The following is a 22,207-nucleotide window of genomic DNA, read 5'->3' on the forward strand; positions in this document are numbered from 1 at the left end:
AAGGATTATGGAAAGAAAAAAATGTCCCAATATCTTGCTCGTGATAGTAGCCTACATGTAGGCATACAGAAATCATGCCTTTACGATGTCTGTCTGTCTTTTAGGCAGCTCTGCTTCACTCTGCCTGTATTGGGTTGGGAGACATAGGACATCTTGGTTAATGTGATGAGTATACAATTACAGAGCAGCTTTAAAATGCTCATGAATTCCAGGGAGACACACTTGTTCAGAACCCAACTGGGCCCATGTGTAATTATCTGAGAGGTCCATAAACCTGGTATGGGTAGAGATCCTGATGTTGTTTCCTACTGCAAAGAACCATACCTGGTGTGAAGTGAATTGATGCTGCAGTTAATTTGGGAGTATATACTCTCAGCAATCATTTATACCATTGAGTTTTGTTTTGTTTTCTACAATCTTGCTAGAGGTGGAAAACAGAAAAGCATCATGAAGCATCATGATGTCTGAAACCAGTGTCATCAAATGCATGGTGTGAAAATGATGAGCTATTTGTATTATCATCCTCTTTGTAGATTTCAGTTTTGGCTGCAGATTCCCAAAGTTTAAAAGATAGGAAGAGTAGTGTGTTAAAAACCACACTCTTCAGACTTGGTCTTGGCTGTACTTTCACTTTTCAGTTCATGTAGTACACAGAGGTCAAAGAACTCTACTTTTGCCTCCCCACGCGCCTCCCCCGCCCCTCTCCCAGTCCCCTTCCCTGGTCTTTGGTGTAAGATCTCTATGCAAGTCAGGGCTAAGACCTCTTGATTCAGCTTTATCACACCCTAGTATTCTGAATCAAAATCTCTATGATTCCACAGTTACTCTACCTCCTCTCCGATCTTCCTCTCTGAACCATTTTCCTGTTTTCCTTTTCTCTAAAAGCATCCCTTAGTTTTTCCTAACTGCTGACTAAGCCTCCTTGAGCCATCTGGGTGCCACTTATCTCCATGCACCATTGCTGTTCAATCTCTTATTAAGGACTCCTTTCAGGATTCACAAATACATATTTTCAGGTTATACAAAACTGCCTTCTGGCCCTGTGGGTTTCCAATTAATTTCAGTTGCAACCTTTGAAATACCAAAACCTCTGTGAAGAAAGCTGTACTAGTCAACTCTCTTCAAAACATGCTAAAAAATAGCTTTGCAGTAAGAACAGATTGAAGGTTTGTTATTGAAAGTCATTTGGGCTAATTTTCAAGAAATATTTTCAGTTTCTAATGGCTGGTAGAAAAAGAAGAGAACAGTAATTATTTTTCCTTTGGTTAAAAAAAATATAATTAGGAAGCCTAAAGTTATTCATAGGAATGGTAAAATGAAGCATATTTCAATATATAGTAGTCGCTGGAAAAGCTAAGGTTTTCTCTTATATAGTTCCATCTATAATATCATATATAACCTAGTATATATAAAGCATATTTACACTGATTATGTGGGCTTTGGTACACTGTCTTTCCAGTTGGAATGAAACAAGGAGTTTTAACCTTTTTTTAATCTGATTATAACTCGAGATGTGGTACATAGTACCTTTCCCCTCCTCACAAAGGTTTGCCGAACTCAATAGAATTATTATTTCTACAAGAGGGGTGCCTGGGTGGCTCAGTCGGTTGAGTGCTTGACTTGATTTTGGCTCAGGTAATGATCCCAGGGTCGTGGAATTAAGCCCCATGTTGGGCTCCATGCTGAGTGTGGAGCCTGCTTAGGATTCTCTCTCTCCCCTTCCCTCTGCCCCTTCTCTGGCATGCATGCACTTTCTCTCTCAAATAAAATTTTAGAAAGATACAAAAAAAAAAGAATTGTTATTTCTACAAGAAAAAAATTTGAGGGGAAAGCTAACTTCTTGCTTGTTGGTTTTGGTTTCAGTCAGAAATGGTAGCAAAACTAGCAGAAGTCTTGCTGCTTCCAAACTCCTAGAATACAGGGCCAACAGATTTAGATTAATCTAAGAATATGGCTAAATAATTGAAAACAAAGCTGCAGTGAGCTCTAGTTAAGTAGAAAAAAGCTTATGGATGGATTTTTGAGCAAAATTACAACATAGAAAGTTGTGTCCTAACTCTGAGAGAAAAATCAATAATACTCTTTAGATAGAAAATATTTGGGAAATCAATTCTTTCTTTTAAACACAGAACCTTTTTTTTATCTTAAATATTTGCTCTAAATGAAATTTTTTTCATTGTCCCTCAGGATTTAATTATGTAAGTTAAACGGTTGTAATTTTATAATGGATTAGTTTTCTGAAAATGCTATGCTTCTGCTACAAATTTTTAGTGACTAAGTAGATATCAACACTCCCAGCCCCCATGGCTCAAAATTGCTGAAAACTCTCAAACTACAAAATAATGATTTCTGAAGCCAGGAGAAGATTTACATTTCAACATAGATATCTCAAGCTCTCCTTTTTAGGATTACAATGGAAATGTAGCCAGACAGTATGTAGTAGGTAAAATTCAAGGACCTGGAGAGGAGCCCCTATTGGTGAAAATATGTCACCTTCTTTCTGGTTTATGCCTAAAACTGCATAGAGAAAGTATGATTTATTTTATTTTATTAAAATTTTTTAATGTTTATTTATTTTTGAGAGACAGAGACAGAGTGTGAGTGGAGGAGGGACAGAGAGAGAGGAAGACACTGAATAGGAAGCAGGCTCCAGGCTTTGAGCTGTCAGTGCAGAGCCTGACACAGGGTTTGAACTCACATGTTATGAGATCATGACCTGAGCCGAAGTCGGATGCTTAACTGACTGAGCCACCCAGGTGCCCCTGAAAGTTTAATTTATTTGTTTGGTTTTATCACCAGCTCAAATGCAAATGTTCCTGGGAGATGTAATACTAATGCTTCATATATATAACTTTGTATAATTCCTTTTTTTAAAGTGTATTTATTTGTTTTGAGAGAGAGAGATTAAGAGATTCTGAGCAGGGCATGACTCTTAAATATGGAGAACAAAGAGAGGGTTACTGGAGGGGTTGTGGGAGGGGGGGATGGGCTAAATGGGTAAGGGGCATTAAGGACTCTAACCCTGAAATCATTGTTGCACTCTATGCTAACTAATTTGGATATAAATTAAAAATAAAGAAAGAAAGAAAAATAAATAAAGAAATCCAGGGAAATAAAGAAATTAAAAATAAATAAAGAAAAGAAAAAAGAAAAAAAAAAAAAGAGATCATGAGCAGGGCAGGAGCAGAGAGAAGGAGACAGAGGATCCCAAGCAGGCTCCGCACTGTCAGCACAGAGTCTGACACACGGTTCAAACTCACAAACTTTTGAGATCATGACCTGAGCTGAAACCCACAGCCATATGCTTAACGGATTGAGCCATCCAGGCACTCCCAACTCTGTATAATTTTAAATTTGTTTTCATGTATTTTCTTGGATGGCAGGGTAATGTGATTGCAAAACACACTATCTTATTTGATTTTTATAATAACTGAAGTGGGTATTATTATATTCTTCGTAAGATGAAAAAAACAGAGATTTTCCCCTATATCACACAATAAGCAAATGGTAGAACCAAGTCTAAGAGTTGTTCCATTCTAATATATTCTTATGAATCATTTATTAAATATTTCTTGAGAGCAAGTTGAATGGGGCAGAGAAGGGGAGGAGTAAAGGGATGGTATGTGGGGAGTAGGGACAGGAGAAGATAGGGCCAAAAGACAAAGGGAGACAGAAGAGAGAGGATGAGAATCTCGAAGGCCAATTCTTGTTTATACCACCATCAGCCCAGGCCTCTTCGTTTCTGGCACATGGTTCTGAGAAATGGAGTTACTTCTTTTGAATTAAGTCTTAGTATTAAATTTGACTGTAAGAGGTGAGGACTCCGTGAGAATAAGCTCAGGTAAAATTCTGGTTTCAAGCTAAGCAGGACATATTTCATTTGTTTGGCCAATACACAAAGACACAATCATGAAATTGAAAGTGCCCTCATCCTGAAATAGATGTTTTCATCCACACTGAATATTGAATATACTGAGTTTTTTTTTTTTTGGATGATGAATATGTCAATGAATATACTTAGATTAACATTCTTAAATGAAGTTTACTCTGTAAAGACCTGAACAGAGAAAAACAGGAGAGGAGCAAAGCAGATAGAAGAAAACGTTATATGAGAATGATAATGCATGAATTGGGGAAGGTATCAACACTTTCACTTCAGAAATGGTAGCAGCTGAAGCTGAGGTCAGCCTGACCTCATAGCTTTGAAATTTTAACTCTTTCCTTTATCTGCTTCACAGTGAGAGGGATGCCAGATAGGAAAATAAAATCTCAATTATCTTAAAGCTGGTTAAAAGAATCAAGTAGGGAATTCAATGATAAAACTTCACAGAATCTCTTAATGAGATACAGAATCAGTAAGGGCCAAGCAAACAGACAAACAGAGCTATGAGACATGGTGTAGACACATATTTTCTAAGATTTGGATGCCAAGAAGAGATCAAGAGGAAAGTGACCTGACTGGAAGAAGCATAAGGAGAAGAGAGAGGAACCTCATGTAGACACAAGAAATGTTAAAATCATGGAGGGCTTAGATTACAGAGAGAGAAAGAGAGGATGATTTCTGGGGGGGGGGGGGGGGGGGCGGTTGGCAATGGTGATCAGCATCTTAAATAACTTTTTAAAAACGTTTATTTATTTATTTTAGGAGAGTGGAAGTACAAGCAGAGGAGGGGCAGAGGCAGAGGGAGAGAGAGTCCCAAGCAGGCTCTGTGCTGTCAGCCCAGAGCCTGACAGGGACTTGGGGTCGATCTCAAGAATGATAAGATCATGACCTGAGCTGAAATCAAGTCGGAAACTTAAGGGACTGAGTCATCCAGGCACCCCTTAAATAAGTTTTGAAATTCAAATGACACCAAATGAGGGGTAAAGAGTCCTAGTATTTATGAGATGATAGAAGAAAAGGAAAAATTAAAAAATGATTGTAATTAGTGGAAAAACACCAACCAGGAGAGTAATACTGCTTGGGAGGCTGAAATTCTTATGAGCGTGAAATTGCACTGAAGAACAGTCATGGAAAGTTGTCACACTTAGTAGAGAAAATGAAATACCCTTCAAATAAAACTACAATAGTGCTATTGTATTTGTTGTGGAAGAGAAATCTGTGTATTAGCATTCTCGAAATCTAAAGGATTTAAGTGACACAACAATTCACTTCATCAAGGACATCTTTTGAGGACCTCCTCTAACAAAAATAACACTTCTGTTAGAAGCCAGCAGCCACACATTCATTCTTGGTGAATCTCTGGAAATCCTGAGCAACACTGTGATCCATGATCTTCTTTTGCCTCAGCCAGTTTCCCCCACCACAGTGGCATATACCTGCACCATACTTTGAAAGATCAATAGCTTTTAAGTGTCTCAATCCAAGATATTGCCAGCATCCCTGGTTCAGAAGTTCAGAAACAGTGCGAATAACAGGTGAGGAATTGCAGCAAAAGCAGCTTCTGGATCTTGAATGGGAATTTTTCACATCTGCCACTTTGGACATTTTTCAAACTCATTCCTCTGTGTATTCCAGGAAGTGCTCACTTGAGCTGGGCTTGTCTCTTCTGGCCTGCATACTGAGCTGTGTAATTGAGGGAACTCAAGCATAGGCAGTTTATGGTTGTATGAATAAGCAAAATACTCAATATGTGACCTGATTGTTTTCCAAAACTGCACAGTCCCTGGTTTTACTTGTCATTTTGGAACAAGAGTGGGAGGGTGAGACTGTGACAGTGAATGCGCTCAATGGGTATAATTAACCCATTTCATAAAAGCAGATTTTCTAAATTATGCTATGAAGCTCATAAGTTTTTAACACTTTATTTTCCAAGGGAGACAAAAATCGTTTTCCAAGGAGCTTATTTTTCCTGATACAGTGAAACAAATCAATCTAATTGGTATAAAACCCGCTGCATTGTTGATAATCTGGGACATTTTTGACTGATTTCTGTAGCATAATGGTTAGAAAAATAATGATTCCTCCCCTAACACTGCTATTCTGCTTATCCATCCATAAAATGTTTCATACTCATCTCTCTGCAGTATGTCCTGCAAAAGGAAAAATATCATTTGTCAGCTCCCTGCAATATCAGGAGCAGCAGGAATCTTGAGAGTGGCTTGCCACCCACAGGAACAACATCACTGACCCAGCACAAGGTGATAAAAACCACAGGGATATGAAAACTAGTAAGAATGGAGGTGTGTGAAACAAATTACTTATATCCAGTGGCGTCCCCCAAAGCTCACCACCAACAAAAACCATACTTGGAGAACAAGTTGTGCCTCCACCCCCTTGTGTGACCTCGGGAATCTCCCCATAAGCCCCTAAACCAGAAGGGAATCTGGCTTACACAGCCTGCACCTATCAATGCTTTGAGCTTTCGTTTACTGTAATAAAGTGATAACACTTACTCTCTTTAAAAATGTTGGTAGAATGACAACACTTCCTGTGCAGAGAAAATGTGATTTCCAGGCAAACTGCTTGGGACTTAAGATAACCAGGCTGATGGCACTGGCTTATACACTGCCAAGTTACACAGCGGCTGAGAGCTCGTGCAAAATCCGAATAGTTGGGGACATTCTGGACAGTCTGGCAAGAAGCAAAATGAACAATCTGTAGGTTCCATTTTGGTGTGATTATAGTCTCCAATTTCAACTCGAATGTGTGACATCAAGGATTCTCTCTGATCTATAGGTTGTAGTAATGATAAATCTGCAAATGATGATTTTTGGCTTAACTGAATACCATGGTTACAAAGGGTACATTCAGTTAAATTCTAGAAAAAAATACTTAATGATTTTATTTTTAAAACAGCCCCTCCAAAGGATTTCAGGCAAAAGAGAAGATGCTGACACTTTACGCCAGGGAAGTTATTGGTGATATTACCCTGACATTAACCTAGCCCGTAGGATGTTTTTCCTGTTTCCTACAATAAATTTGGGATATTTCAAGCATGCTGAAAAGTATAGAAAATAACATGAATCCACAACCCAATGTTGTTAGATTCTAACCATTTGCTGTATTTGCTTCAGATCTTTTTACTTTTTAATGAAATTACAGATATAGCTGAAGGCCCTTCAAGTCTAATTTTCTATAATATTTCCTTCCATGTTTCAGATCCCCCAGATAAATAATGAAAATTTGTTGCTTCTCTAATCACTTTTGATCCAAACAGTTTTCTACTAGTAGTAGCTGTGCAGAGAAAACTGACTGCATGGAGTTAGGTAAGCCCCTATTTCTCAAGGCCTGGAGTTTTCTTATGGTTAAAATGGAGATAATCTTTTCTTGCCTACCTCACAGAGTCATACTGTGGTAAAATTAAATACTTTATGGAGATGATTTTGGAAATGATATCATCAAATACAAACGTAAGATTATTCAGGAAACAAGTCTCCCATTCTGAATCTCTCTCAACGGACAATCAGATTTATTAAAACCTTAGCGTTTATCTACCACAAGGAAATGGTGCTTAATCTATGTACTGGCCCACCTAATAACCAGTTTAGTGACCATATATCAAGGATATCACATATTTTGTCCCATCATTGCAATACATAATGCCTGTCAATTCAGAAGTCTTAATAGTTGGTTCAATAACATGATCCAAGACGAGAAAAGTCAGTGGCTATAAGAAGGTACAATCCTTTTCCTCCAGAGTGTAGGTGTCATTAGTAAAAAACTTAGGAAGTCAGAAAGTGGCTAATACTGTCCTACTGTTGCTGTTCATATGGACAGAAAAAGAGAAGTAATTGTGCAATTGAGCCCAAGTGCTAGTTTTCAAATTCTCAACCTGAAACCCCCAGCTGCCTCACATGCAAGTCTATGTAATCTGTGGCCACACAAGGTGATACTGGAATTTTAGCAATGTGGCAACAGCTGTTTTGTCTGGGACCATGACCCCAGTGGGGGACAAGTGGTAATGAAAATGATTAACTGGCCATGTCTGTCTCTATTTTGTAAGTCTTATGTGTCTTTATTTTTAAATCTGAGGAAGTCATCTTATTTTTATTAAGAAGTGAAATTACTATTCCCATTGACTCAAATAAATGGTTAGGTTCATTTTCTCTGAAGAGATTATCATTATAGTACATGGCCTTTAGCCATTTAATAGACCAAAGAGACTTAGGTTCTTTGCTGAAAGGAAAACTGAGACATATGATAAAACCCTGATCAGTTCAAGGTTTTTTAAAGGGATGTTAAGAATATGAACTGGATTCCCATTTAGACATGATGAGCCTCAAAATGTACATAGTCACATATAGGGTGTTTTAACCAGAAATTAAATGTTTTAAATCAGACAGTTCTTGTCACCCACTTTATTCGGTAGTCCAGAATTTGGGGGTACTAATACGTTTTAGAGGTGCGCCTTGCTATATGCTGGAAACAATAACTTTGTACCTTGAGTTCTTGGGACACAGTTGATAAAGTTGGAGATGGAAGATTTAAAAATTGGGGGTAGTGATGGATAATGGGGTACAGGTGCAGAAAGCCATTAGGACCATGGTGTTTTGAGGGCATATATTTTCATTGCTGTGATTACTCATCTGACCCAACCCAAAAACTAGCACAAAAGAAGCATCAGGTCTAGTTGTGGAGAAAAAGAAAGACTGACTTAAATGTGAAGAGAGTCTCCATCTTTAATGAAAGACATGGTATCTACTGGATTCAGGCAAGACTGAAATTAAATGGGCTAATGTGAAGTTGGTCAGTTTTCTTGTTTTCTCTCAGCAAACAACTCTATTCCCAGGCTATGCAAAGACTAAAAATGATGTGCTAAAAATGATGTTACCTCTAGAATTATCAGTAGAAAAAGTAATTTTATCAGATCCAAATAAAAATCTAATCACCTCAGATAAAAATGCCATCCCAAGACTTACAAAAGTGAGATGTGACTGGCTATTTTCCTTGCCACTCGTTACCACCCCCATCCCACACACCTGCTTCCACCCTCATAAGGCCCTACATGTTAAAAGCCATTCAGCTCCAAAACCTTTTCTGGCACTATTTTTCTCTTAGCTCCTTTATGTTTATTAAATACATCAAGCTCTTTCCCACGTTTGAATTCCTGATCTTTCTAGTTGGATAGCTCTTGCTCTGACCCTCAAATGGGATGCTTCTTCTCAAGTAACATCATCTAAATGCTCAGAGATGCCATCTTGACCATTTTAACTAGAGTAACAACTTTCTCCCCAATCACTCTCATATTGCCCAGTTTGTTCCCCTGTATCACCTCATGCTAAACTGAAATGTTTTTGTCTATCTGTTGACTTGCTTATTAACCATAACTATCCCCAACACACAACAGAGTGTAAGTTACTGAAGGGAGAGCTTGTCTGCAGCTTGTTAGTTTGTTGCTATGTATTTTTTATTTAAAAAAATTTTTTTAAATGTTTGTTTATTTTTGAGAGAGAGACAGACAAGGCGCGAGCGGGGGAGGGGCAGAGAGTGGGGACAAAATCCGAAGGAGGCTCCAGGCTCTGTGTCCAGGCTCTGAGCTGTCAGCACAGAGCCGGACGTGGGACTCAAACTCATGAACTACAAGATCATGACCTGAGCTGAAGTCGGATGCTTAACCAACTGAGCCACCCAGGCACCCCACTATGTATTTTTTTTAAACTACTGTATGCTCAATGTTTATAATAGTGACTCACATGTGATAGATGATCAGTAAGTATTTGTTGAGTAAATGAATTCAATATTACACCCTAATTTACCCTTCTAACTCTGTATAAGGCAGTATAATCATAACCTTCAAACCGTGCAATGACCCATGCTTTCAAGGTAAAAGAAGTTCTTCTACACTGAAGTTAAAACTAAAACAGAAACAACATGGGTTGTATTTGTTTTAAATCATATTGTTGTTTTAGAAAAGAAGCATGAATTTCATTGGAGTCAGCTCCCACAAAATGATCACTGTAGAGTTTTATCAGCATTTTACAACAGATGGACATTTTAGGTATCCATGAGCTAAGGGTTTTCACTTCAGGAGTGTCAAGTTCACATTGAAAGTGACGGTGGATAAAATAGCATTTGTATTTAAAGTATAGGATAAGCATAAATTGCAAAAAAAATACCTTAAATAATTTTGAAAATTATGTAGCTTTATATTAAAGCCTCAAACAAAAAATTCCATAGCTTGGACATCCTTTAAGAGCTATGAAGTGCCTTTCTTTGCTTATAGTTTTTCCAGCGGAAACAGTAGAGGGAGCTGCTGCCCCACGTTACAAATTCCTTGAATTTCTGTTTTCAACATAAATTGCTATGCACTGAAATGTGACACATTTGAGCCCACTGCTCAATTCTCATACTGCAATAATGAAACAATGCACAAAAACAATGCCAGAAAAAAAAAGAAAGGGAATGAAGAGCCCTGCCTGTAACAGAAAGAAATAATAACACATTTTAAAATTAATGTGGTTTTTAATAAACACTTTTACAGTGATGATGAATGAGAAGCAAAGTTAATGTCAAATGGGTGGGCTAATACATACTTCCTTTAATGGCTCATTAGTTAAATTCTCCTGCTTTCCCTCCTGCTCCGCCTCATTTCCAGCTGCTTTCCTCTCTTTTCTAAAGGAACTAAAAACCAGAATACTTTGAATAAATGAAGGCATTTCAAGTCTTGCGACTTTCCAAGTCTCATTATCATAACACAGGCCACTATTTTCCATTGCTTACGCTACGCAGATAACTTGCTTTAAAGAATAAGAGAAATTTTTATTAGAGTGTGAAGGATAGTAATTGAGACTTAGGGAACATCACGACTCATAAAATGCAACAGCTCAGATCATGGATGAACTAGTCCCACAAGCAAGGAAGAGGCTGTAAATCAGAGGGGAAAAAACACCACTGAATACTTAGACCCTGTTGTTATTATTACCTGACTGTGAGTAACTTTCACATCTATCTCTTCATGAGTAGATTTACATATACAGAATAAGCATTCCATATGTATGTAGAGCACGGATATTTTACTTTAGCAAGTCAATGAAAGAAATTCACATTTTTGTTAACTGGATTTTGGGAAATTTGTAAAAAGGAAAAATGTGTTGGTTCAATTACAGATCCAATATAATCTCTGCTGTCTACAATACTATATGTGTGAATGGATGGTCAGAATAATAGGAATGTATCTCAGTTACATAGCTAGAGCTTTTCATTTACAAGAAAGATCTTCACATACATGGCACTGCTTTTCTTTCTCCCAGCAGCTGCGAGAAGTTGATGAGGCAGGTGCAATCATTTCAAATTTACAGAAAAGGAAACTGAGACAAGGAAATGTTAAGCGAATTGCCTGAGGACACTAGTGTGAAGGGCTGGGTTCCTCACTATCTTCTTACACTATCCTGCTGTCCTGAGGCACTGCAGTGCTGTGAATTACCATAAGAAAATCAAACCATGTTCTGTGTATAATGTTTAAGTAAGGCTGATCCTAGTCAAATTGTAAACTAGAAGCTTGTCTTTCACACCTGTGATCTAATAAAATAAAGGTGGGTTTAGAGAACAGCTCCTGGGTTTCACTTCTGGCTCCCCAACTTAGGCTTGTGTGATCTTGGGCACATTACTGGATATTTCTAAGCATCCTTTATCCTATTACAAAATGGGATAGTTTCTGCATCTCACCATAGTTGCGAGGATTACATAAGGCATTGGCAATGGGGTACCTACTGCAGAGCAAGTGCTATAATAAACTCTCCTGATCCATCCCTCTCTTTTGAACCTGTTTCCTCAGGAGTTAGTGTTATTTCCTTCTCCGGGAGATACTTAATGCTCTCATGCTTCTTCTCTGAAAAACTGCTCTCAAGCATAGTGTATTTGCAGGTATTATCAATCCAAGACATCTCTACTTAATGGTTTGCCTCCAATGAAGAGTAGTCATTGAAAACAAGATGGTGGAAGTTACTTGTGGGAATCTGAGAACTTTTTCCTTTGCATAGGTAAGATCGGCTCTGCCTGTTAACAGGAAATTGGACTAATATTTTACAAAAAATATGTTCATCTTGTGGCTAGCTCTGTTATCCAGTTTAGTTGCTCCTCAATGACAAGCATTTTTATTAAGAATAATCTTATTATACGCAGATTACATGTGTGTAAATTTCAACTAAATCTTCCCCAAAGAGAGTAAAAATTACTTTAAATATGGGGAACTAAATTGGAGCAATATATATGACTTCGATGAAACACCAATTCATAAACACAATTTAATAACAGTAGTTCAATAGATCTACTTTTAGTAAATATTCCATTATTACATTTTTCCCCCTAGGAAATACACTCTCCGAGGGGGAAAATGGTTGTCCTTTATATGCTAAATGGAAAGTTGTGGGAAATTATTCTTTGCAAACAACTTATCTTTTTGGTACAAATGCTTCTTAAGAAAGTGAGAAAATACAAATTTGGCTTCAGAACAAAAAATTGCAAGTAGAAGGATTGGTTAAATGTTTTAATTATTTGAGTTGCTTCGAGCCATTAGAGATTTCTCTCAGTTCTATTTTTTTAAATCTTCATTGACATTCCTTTAAATACCAACATTATCTTTGATTTCGGGAACATCTCTAAAACCCCGAAGGGAAAAACATTTTCTTGAAGAAACTGAGCAAAGTATGCTTGTTATCAAAGGATCCATGCCTCCATGGTTCTTTTTAGACAATCACACTGAGCAGAATAGTTTTTCCTGCCTAACTTTTCTAAAGGCTAATTGCTCCAACATATATGCTAAAATTACATACTATGCACTCACTTGAGGGATATTACATAGTGTTTGATTATTGTTGATAAGAGAGACAAAATTAATATTTTAAAAATATTTCATATTGTCATGAGAAATTCTAACATGTGCTTTAGGAACCTCACGTTCAAGCCACTAGGGTGAGCCATACACCATCTCCCAATCTCAATTAGAAAGATTTTGGTCTTGACCAACCTTTCCTTCTTTCTCTTATTACCTTCCTTCCTGCTGTGAAGTAGGGCTCATTTCACATAGGGTACAATGCTGTTAAAGACAAATAAATGAAAAACAACAACATCTTGATCTAAATATGTCCATAAATAAATGGGAACATCTCTCAAGCTATATATAACTTGTAATAAAAAACAAATAGCTCCATGGGGCATTCTAACAGAGATTTTAAAAAATATTCTGCTGATAATTTAAAAACAGTAAATACTATGATAGCCACAGTGAATCCTGTGTCCTCTCAACAACCCAAGCCCACCATGCCGCCTCGGAAGGGACCTTATCAATGAAATCTGGCCACGGGATTCCCCACTTAGAAGTCTTCACGAATTTTCATAGCTTCATGTGAGGTTCACCAGGACCCTGCCAGGGCCTGACTTGCCAGTGCTGGCCTAGTGCACTGGGTCTCAGAAGTGTGTGGGCTGCCTGCCTTGCCTCGCTGCCCAGAGCTGCAGTGCTCTGTGCTTTTTGCTCAGGCTGATTTCCTCTTCCAGCAATACTCAGTTTGCTCTCTCCTTCCCCTCTATTTGTTTTACTGGACAATTCCTTTTCATCTCTTTTTTCAACAGTTTTATTGAGGTATAATGGATATAAAAGAACTGAACATAGTTAATGTGTACAATTTAATGAGTTTGGACAAATGAAAACACCTGTGATACTATCACCACAATTGAGGTAATCAATATATCACTTCCCAGAGTTTCCTTGTGTCCCTTAGGTAGTTTTTGTTGTTGTTGTTGTTGTTGTTGTTGTTGTTTTGTGGTTAAGAACACCGACCATGAGATCTACGCTCTTGACAAACTTCTCAATGTACAATACTGTGCGCAATACTCTACAGGCACGATGCTGTACAGCAGATCTCTAGAACTTATTCATCTTGCAAAACTGAAACTTTATACCCATTGAATAACAACTCTCATTTCCCCCAGCCCCTGGCAACCACTGTTGTGTTCTCTGCTTCTCTGAGTTTGGCCATTTTAAGTCTGTTATATAAGTGGAATCATGCAGTCTTTGTCCTTCTGTCACTGGCTTATTTCACTTAGCATAATGTCCTTCAAGTTCATTCATGTCGTAACTGGCAGGAATTCCTTCTTTTTTTAAGGCCTGATTTTTATGCTCCAGTTGTCAATTCCTGAAGGAAACCATCTCGACCATTATCTTTTCTAATTCTTTCCCTTTGTTCACATTTCTGTAAACTAAACTTGAATCCCCAGAAGGCAAGGACAATATAGTATTGCTATTTGCAAGCCCAGCTCTGAACAGAGTACTGGGTACATGGGAGGCCTTAAATAAATGTTTGTGAATTTGTGAAACAATGAAAATTAGGGGTAGGTTGCTTTTTTCGTAAGCTCATTTTCTTAAGATATGAATTAATATAATCTTGAAAGGACTGCTTTTGAAGAACTCTGTTCATTTCTAACCACTTGGGAAACAACAGCCCTCTTGCTGAAATCTGCTCTATGCTATGAAGGTAGCATTGAAAGATGCCGGGATCCTATTATTTAACCTTCCTATTCAATGCTGCCCTTGGCTAAGTCCTGGAAGTGTGAGTAGGTGCCTTACGAGAGTTTCCGCAGCGTGCTGGTGTGCAGGTTACGCATTCAACCTACCATCTGAACAACTCCAAAAAATCCAAAAGGTGAAACAAACTGTACCCCAAAGTAAGGTTTTGATAATACTTGCATTAGAGAAAAGATATTCTAGTCAACTGGAGGAGTTATCCCAGAATCAAAAAGACAGAGAATTTCCATAAACCACCTTTCTTAAACAGAAAATGAGCCATGTTATACTTTTTCTTTTAAAACAAAAGCTGATCTATAAATAAAAACCTTTTCTTTTTTACATAGATTTTCTCTTTATTTTTGTACTTGGTATATTGCAGTATTTTATAATAATCAGTATTTTGTTATATTACAAAAGATAATAAGCTACTTTTCTTTTAAATAGCTGTGTACTCAGGATTTAACAAACACCGTATCAGACTCATAGCTGAGTTTAAATTCTAAATCCAAAACTTGAAATAAAAGAAGTACCTCTCTTCCCCACTCTGGCAATAAACTAAAACTGGTGATATTGAATATTAAAAATTCTTTCATAAAGTCACATATTTCTTAATCTTCTAAATTCTTTAGTAAACTTGGTTGATCTGTAGTTGAGAACTCATTCCATGACTTGGGGTAATCTTCCTTCCTAGACAGTTGGCAGGCTTGTCACAAAAGCCTTCATCATTCAAATTCCTTCTTTGAGACAACAATTATCCCGTTTTAAAAGCAGTATCATGTGTTGACAAAGCTACATGAAGGTCTAATCTTGCCTGTTAGCATTCACCAGCTTTTCTTCTTCATAGCACAAAACAATTACTGCAAATCTCACAATGCGTTCTCTGTTTTGCCAGAAAATTTGGAATATAAACAACAAAGCTAATTCCTTTAAAGGATGGATTGCAGGCTCCCAATTTATGCCTCTTCCCATTCCCCACCCTCCCAACTTGCTTTTATAATCAGCAACACCAGTATATTGCTTATAGAACAATTCACTTGAATGGCTAAAGTGAACAAAATGAAATCAATGACAAGACAGCAATCATGTTCATTTTTTGGCACATGACCACATCCTAGGAAATTCCTAAGGTCTGGAGCCCTTTAGTGGTGGTGAAGGGTGGTTCTGGTCCTTAAAAAGCCACTTCTATTCTGGGTTTTTTTCTTACCTACAAAATATATCTATTTGTTTACTCATTCATTAAATAATTAATAATAATTAATAACCACATGCTCCATGACAGAAACTGTGCTAGGCAGTGGTGATAAAATAGAAGTTCAAAAAACCTGCAGTGCAGCAGGCAGACAGACAAAGAAAACAACAGTAGGAAGCAATGTGCCATGTGCTACATGAGGGCAGGAGGTATAAGATTACAAGGATTGTGGAAAGGACAGTTCACATAATGAGAGCACTGACAAAGGCCATGCAGGAAAGCTGATGTTGACATGAGTCATGAAGACAGAGGGAAGCTTACTTAGGCCTCCAGGAGAACCTGCACAAAGGACGGCATTTGTGAGATAGTAAGGAAAGATTACACAGTGGTTAAAATGAAGGAAAGGCATAGGGGGACAGGCAAAGAGAGGTAAAGGGCAAACTAAGAAGGACCCAGAATGATATGCAGAAGATGCAGAATCTATCTAGAAGGAGGAAGAAGCTGTTAGAATTTCAAGCCAAAGAGTTACATAGTCTGAATCCTCATTTACCAATATTACTCCACTTGTAGAAGGTAGAGGCAAAGAGCCCCCACTCTGAGATGGTTACAAAAATACACATACAAACTGACGGGGGCCTAAACTAAGGCAGTGGCAATGAGGAAAGAGAAGAGGAAATGGATTCATGAGCTACTGGTATATAGAATTGACATGATTTGGATATGGAGGATGAGAGAGAGAGAAAAAAAATATTTCTAGAGTTTAGTTTGGGACAGGCTACTTTTGTAATACATAGGAGACCTCCAAGTGGAGATACTGAGCAAGTTGGAATGTATGAGCCTGGAACTCAAGAGGAATGTCTGGGTTGAAATAAAAACTGGGAATCTTTAACACATGCAACATACAGATAGGAGAGGAGGGTACATAGTTAATGAAGGAGACAAAAGAGGATGGCCCGAGAGGTAGGAGAAAAAAAATCAACATCACTAAACCAAGAGAACGGGAGTTTCAAGAAGACAGCAGTCACAAGTGTAAATTCCTGTATAGCAGTGAAATAAGATGAAGCCTGGTAAGCGCCCAGGGAATCTCATGCCTCAGAGATTATTGGTGACTATAGAGAGTGTCCGTGGAGTAGCTTGGACACAAATCAGACTGTAATGGGTTGAAGAGTTGGCAGAACCACAAGGAATGGAATACAATTTCTAGAGGTTTGTGATAAAGAAAAATATCCGCTAATTGGCTTGAAGATCTTTATAGCTTTCTTCTGCAACAGCGTTCCACAAAATTCTACTAATAAAACAGCTGTATCACGAAAAGAGGACATGCTTCCCCAGATATCTAAGTTACTACCAGCCTAGATGTTAAGAAACTGAGGGGATGGAGGTAGGTAGTTCCAATCAGGATTCATCTACTTGAAGACTTGCCTTAGGGTGCTCATGCACGCAGTACAATTGTTCCTGTCCATGTAATAAAGAAGTAGGTGAGGTGTACAGTCACTAGCCTTCCTTACCTCATGCTTTGTGTGGTGGTGGGAGGTGTAAGGAGGATAACCATTTTAAACAGTAGAAAGATAGAAATTGGCTACAGGGGAGCAAAATAACCCGCAGATAAATAAGGGCTCTTCTAAGGAACAGTCATCCTACTGTTTACTCACGGGCGGTCCTGGGGGGCCTGGTTTTCCTGGAGGACCTGTTTTTCCTCGTCTTCCCTGGAAATCAAAGAGAAACAGTTAATAAATACCTGTGATTCCTTTGTATTTTAAGATAAGACAATATTAAATGGCAACTTTAAAGATAGTAAAAATCAACTGAAAGTTAAAAAATAATTTCAAGTCCACATCACCTTTAAACATCAACAAAATCTAAAAGCAATGGGCCAAATCTTAATGACCAAGATGAGAAAAGTAGTGCTTGGAATGAATAAACCTTAACTTATTAGCAGTCCTTTAAAGGCTTGCTTGTCAAGTAGTATAAACTATCTGAAAGATGGTCTAAGATTGGCATTTTATCTGATGCTTCTATGGTTTCAGATGCAATAAAACCTGCATTTGTCATCTTAAATTGGTGTTCCTCAAAGAATGGTCTGAATTGTAATTAAAAAAATTTTTTTAATGTTTATTTTTGAGATAGAGCGAGAGAGCGGGAGAGAGACAAAGAGAGAGGGAGAATCGGAATCGGAAGCATGCTCCAGGCTCTGGGCTGTCAGTACAGAGCCTGACGCGGGGCTTGAACCCACGAACTGTGAGATCATGACCTGAGCCAAAGTCAGACTGAACCACCCAGGTGCCCCTCTGAATTGTAATTTTATAGCAGTGACCTGAGGGTGAGATTGGGTGTTACAGCTGCGTATTCTGGAGCTCCATCTTAATTTACTGGCTTAGAATCTCTGGGGAAAGAAGCCATGAACTTGCATTTTAAAACCATTTCAGGTCATTCTTATGTTTGCTAAAGTATGAAAAGCACGACCCTAAGCCATACCATAATCCTATGTAGTGTATAAAGCACATTAACATGCTCTTTTCCTCCCTTTGGATGGTTAAGCTATTTTTTTAAGTAAACTAAAATAAAGACCCCTTGCTTACTAGTCATTATCATAATGGAATGTTAACTTTCCCAAGTTCACAACTAGCTAAATTCCAGTTTCAAGAGTTAGAAAAATAAGATTGGGCTAACATCTATAGGTAACTGTGTACCTAATATCACTTAAAGGGCAGTTAGTTACTTTTTATAAATTTAAAAATTTTTCCCCTTTCTAATAGAAGGAAGTAAGCTTAGGTATTCAAGCATACATTTTGAACAAGAAGCATTTCTGAGCATGTTTGATAAATATGTCCACTCTATTTCATTTTTCCTGATTATTTTATTATCATATTGGTAGCATATTAATAAACATTAAGACTTGTTGCTACTGCAAAAGTAAAAGTTTTGGGTTAGTCTTTCAATTTTGGACGGGAGGGGAAAGAATTGTAAACATAAACACTAAAGGCCCATTTCATTCACTAATTTTCTTGCCTTGAAAGTGCCAGGCAAAGTAGCTTTCTCTCTCTGGTTTTCATTTAGGACTGGAGTGGGGTAGGAAGTCCAATGCCAGACCAGCAGAGTAAGTTTTGGGAGGTAAGCATAAACCACACTGTGACTGGACAGGAAATGCTTGCACTGCTGTTGAAGGTGAGTTAAAGTCACAGCATCAGGAGTTCCTATAAAAATAGCTGTTTTTATAAACAATCCCAGCTAAAGTCTATGGAACATATTTTTAAAAATTGTATTAAAAACAGAAATATAATTAGTGGTGTTTTCATGTTTCTGTTTCACGTTTCTGTTTCAGAGATCTGAACCTGGGAGCTCCTTTAGGGACTTGTAACATTGGAATGAATATATAATTTAATTGTCTGTATACTTAATAAAAGTTTACACATGTACACCATTTTCTGGTCTTGTAGTTTACACATTCTGAAAATCAATATATTGGGTCTTTTAGTAAATGTAAGTCAATTAGACCCTGAGGACTAATCAATGATAAAAAGTTTACTTAGAAAGTGGAAGCACTGTAATTTATTTATTCACAGGGGCACAAAGAAACAAAATCAATGGCATTGAAGTGGGTGATTGGTTCTTTCTTTCAGGTTGAGGTAAGTTAAAACCATAGGATCAACTTCTGTGTGCATTCTCCTTTCGTTAAAGGAGACATGTATATTGATCGGGGCAGGAAGTAGGGAAAATGAGGCTGACTATTGATCAACTTTTATCACAGAGTTAATGGTTAAGGCAAACCAAATGTCAGATATTGTAAGATAACATTGGCATGTCTTAGGATGAGGAGTGAAAACAGTCATGATTCAGTATGGCACGGGCAAGCATCCAAATTCTTGCATATCACTGCGGGTTTATGTGATCATTCAAGTCAGCCTTGCAATCCGAGTGCACTGATGTGCATGCTGGAAGAGTGCAGGGGAAGCCTGCTTTTGTTCTCGCATCCTTGCTAAGAGTGGATGTGCAGGTAAAATATTTTTCAGGGATGTTAAATTACTGGAACATATTGTGTGTAGGAGATAACTTCAGATGACAAGTATTTTCAGTTTAAATGTGATTTGTAGGCTTGAGTTTCTAGAACACCTTAATACGGATTTGAATACTTTTTAGAGATTTCTTTACAAAGCAGCATAGGCCCCATTTTCTTAGCCATAGAGCTAAATGCGCCTTAAATATATTGGGACCTAGGACTTTAGCCTAAGTCTTAAGTTTCATTGACCTGTCAGGGGGATCTTACAGGACAGAGTGGGGGAAGGGGGGGGGAATAGATGAAAACCTGATGGAAGCTCCAGAAGGTGAGGTCTCAGAGTGGTCTTGAACTGTTGGACTGACAGACTGTGGTCCTACTCCCAGACATCATCTTTCTTCTCTCCAAGGAGCCCCACGAATTAACTCCTTTGTCTTCTTTACTCCCATTCAAGGCCTCCAGCTGCACTGAACAGTCTCACATTCTCCCATTCCTCCAAAACGTCTTTTGTTTTTTCACTTAAAAACATTAGGGAAGGGCAAAAGCCTACCTAAGACATAACAGTAGATTTTTGGTAGGGTGCATTTTATTGTTTAAGCATGGATAACTCGGGGAATATCAAGACAGCAGGCATAAACCACAACTCTCATCCTAGAACTAAAATCAGATTCCTCCAGTTTTTCTGAGGGGAGTGTAATCTATGAATCTCTGTTTTTTCCTTACAGGACTCCAGGGGATTGTGTGGGGATGCCTGGGGCCAGGGGTGAGGGCTGCTGCTGGGGGGGGTGATGCGATGGGAGGAATGGCGGGCTCATGTTTGTTCCCACTTCTGCCTCCTTCTATTTCAGTGCCTTCACTGCAAGGCTTACTCTAGACCCCACTGAAAAGTAAGACAAAAAGTGGGGACTTGGATGAGGGTGGGGATGCAAATCCTGGCAGATAACAGACAAATGCTGACCTGGGGTAACCTTCCTGGTTAGGATGTGTGCTCCCAGGTGGCCATTTGTTCAGAAGCAATTCTGATAAATTGGAGTCTGGCTGAATCTCCAATTGGATGGGGACCTACTGTTCCAGCATAATCACAATTGGGCTAATCCAACACTTTTCTGAAAAGTGGAGCATAAAGCACAAAACACAGATTCATTGTATCAGGTTGCCGTGGAAACCTCAAAGTGCTCAACATGTAAGTTTCCTGTTTGTAATAGTGGAAAGGTTATTAGACAGCAGTTTAGATATTTGTCTAATGATTTAAGCCCAGCAGTGCTCCAACCCAATTGTGCATCAGTATCATCAGGAGGGCTAGTTACAACAGATCAATATGTGAGGAAAAGGGAACTCTCGTGCACTGTTGGTGGACGTGTACAGTGGCACAGCCACTATGGAAAACAGTATGGAGTCCCTCAAAAAAGTAAAAATAGAAATACCACACTGATTCCACTACTGGGTATTTATTTAAGGAAAAAACACTAATCTGAAGAGATACATGCACCAGTATATTTATTGCAGCATTATTTACAATAGCCAAGCTATGGAAGAAACCTAAGTGTCCATCATTAGATGAAGGATAGAGAAGATAATACACGCACACACACACACACACACACACACACACACACACACACTGAAATATTACTCAGCCATACAAAAGAATGAAATCTTGCAACAACATGGATGGACCTAGAGGGTATTATGCTAAGTGAAATAAGTCAGACAGAGAAAGACAAATACTGTATGATTTCCTTGATATGTGGAATCTAGAAAACAAAACAAATGAACAAACAAAACAGAACACATACTCCAAAGTACAGAAAATAAACTGGTGGTTGCCAGACAGGTGGGTGGTGGGAGAATGGATGAAATAGATGAAGGAGATTAAGAGGTACAAACTTCCAGGTATAAAGTAAAGAAGTCATGGGGATGTAAAAGTACATCAAAGAGAAGAAAGTTGATAGAATTATAGTAATTTTGTATGGTAACAGATGGTGGCTAGACTTATTGTGGTGATTATTTTGTAATGTGTATAAATATTGAATCACTATGTTGCATACCTGAAACTACTGTAAGATTGTATGTGAATTATACTTTTAAAAAAACCCAAAAGATTTCTGTCCCCACTTCCAGAGTTTCTGATTGACTAGGTCTGGGGCAGGGCCTGAGAATTCACATTTATTTTTAATAAGTTCCCAGTAATGTTGATGTTAATGGCTTAAAGACCGTACTTTGAGAACCCCTACTGTAAGCCTCGAGCTCTTATTCATACTTATTTATTTATTTATTTTTAATATGAAATTTATTGTCAAATTGGTTTCCATACAACACCCAGTGCTCATCCCAACAGGTGCCCTCCTCAGTGCCCATCACCCACCCTTCTCTCCCTCCCACCCCCCCCATCAATCCTCAGTTTATTCTCAGTTTTTTTATTTTTAAATTTTTTTTTCAACGTTTTTTATTTATTTTTGGGACAGAGAGAGACAGAGCATGAACGGGGGAGGGGCAGAGAGAGAGGGAGACACAGAATCGGAAACAGGCTTCAGGCTCCGAGCCATCAGCCCAGAGCCTGACACGGGGCTCGAACTCACG

At 38.2% G+C, this 22,207-nt stretch overlaps 1 protein-coding gene across 1 annotated transcript in view; it reads right to left on the reverse strand.

The window, feature by feature from the left end:
* The window catches only part of COL19A1 (collagen type XIX alpha 1 chain), a 345,794-nt gene that overhangs the window by 92,238 nt on the left and 231,349 nt on the right, over positions 1–22,207 (reverse strand). Inside the window, exon 17 of the mRNA XM_019417657.2 lies at positions 17,286–17,339. Within this exon, the coding sequence (XP_019273202.2) occupies positions 17,286–17,339 (54 nt within the window). The remainder of the gene's footprint in view (positions 1–17,285; positions 17,340–22,207) is intronic.

Source organism: Panthera pardus, unplaced genomic scaffold, assembly GCF_024362965.1.
Source record: "Panthera pardus isolate Hobbes unplaced genomic scaffold, ASM2436296v1 HiC_scaffold_17, whole genome shotgun sequence".
NCBI lineage: Eukaryota > Metazoa > Chordata > Mammalia > Carnivora > Felidae > Panthera > Panthera pardus.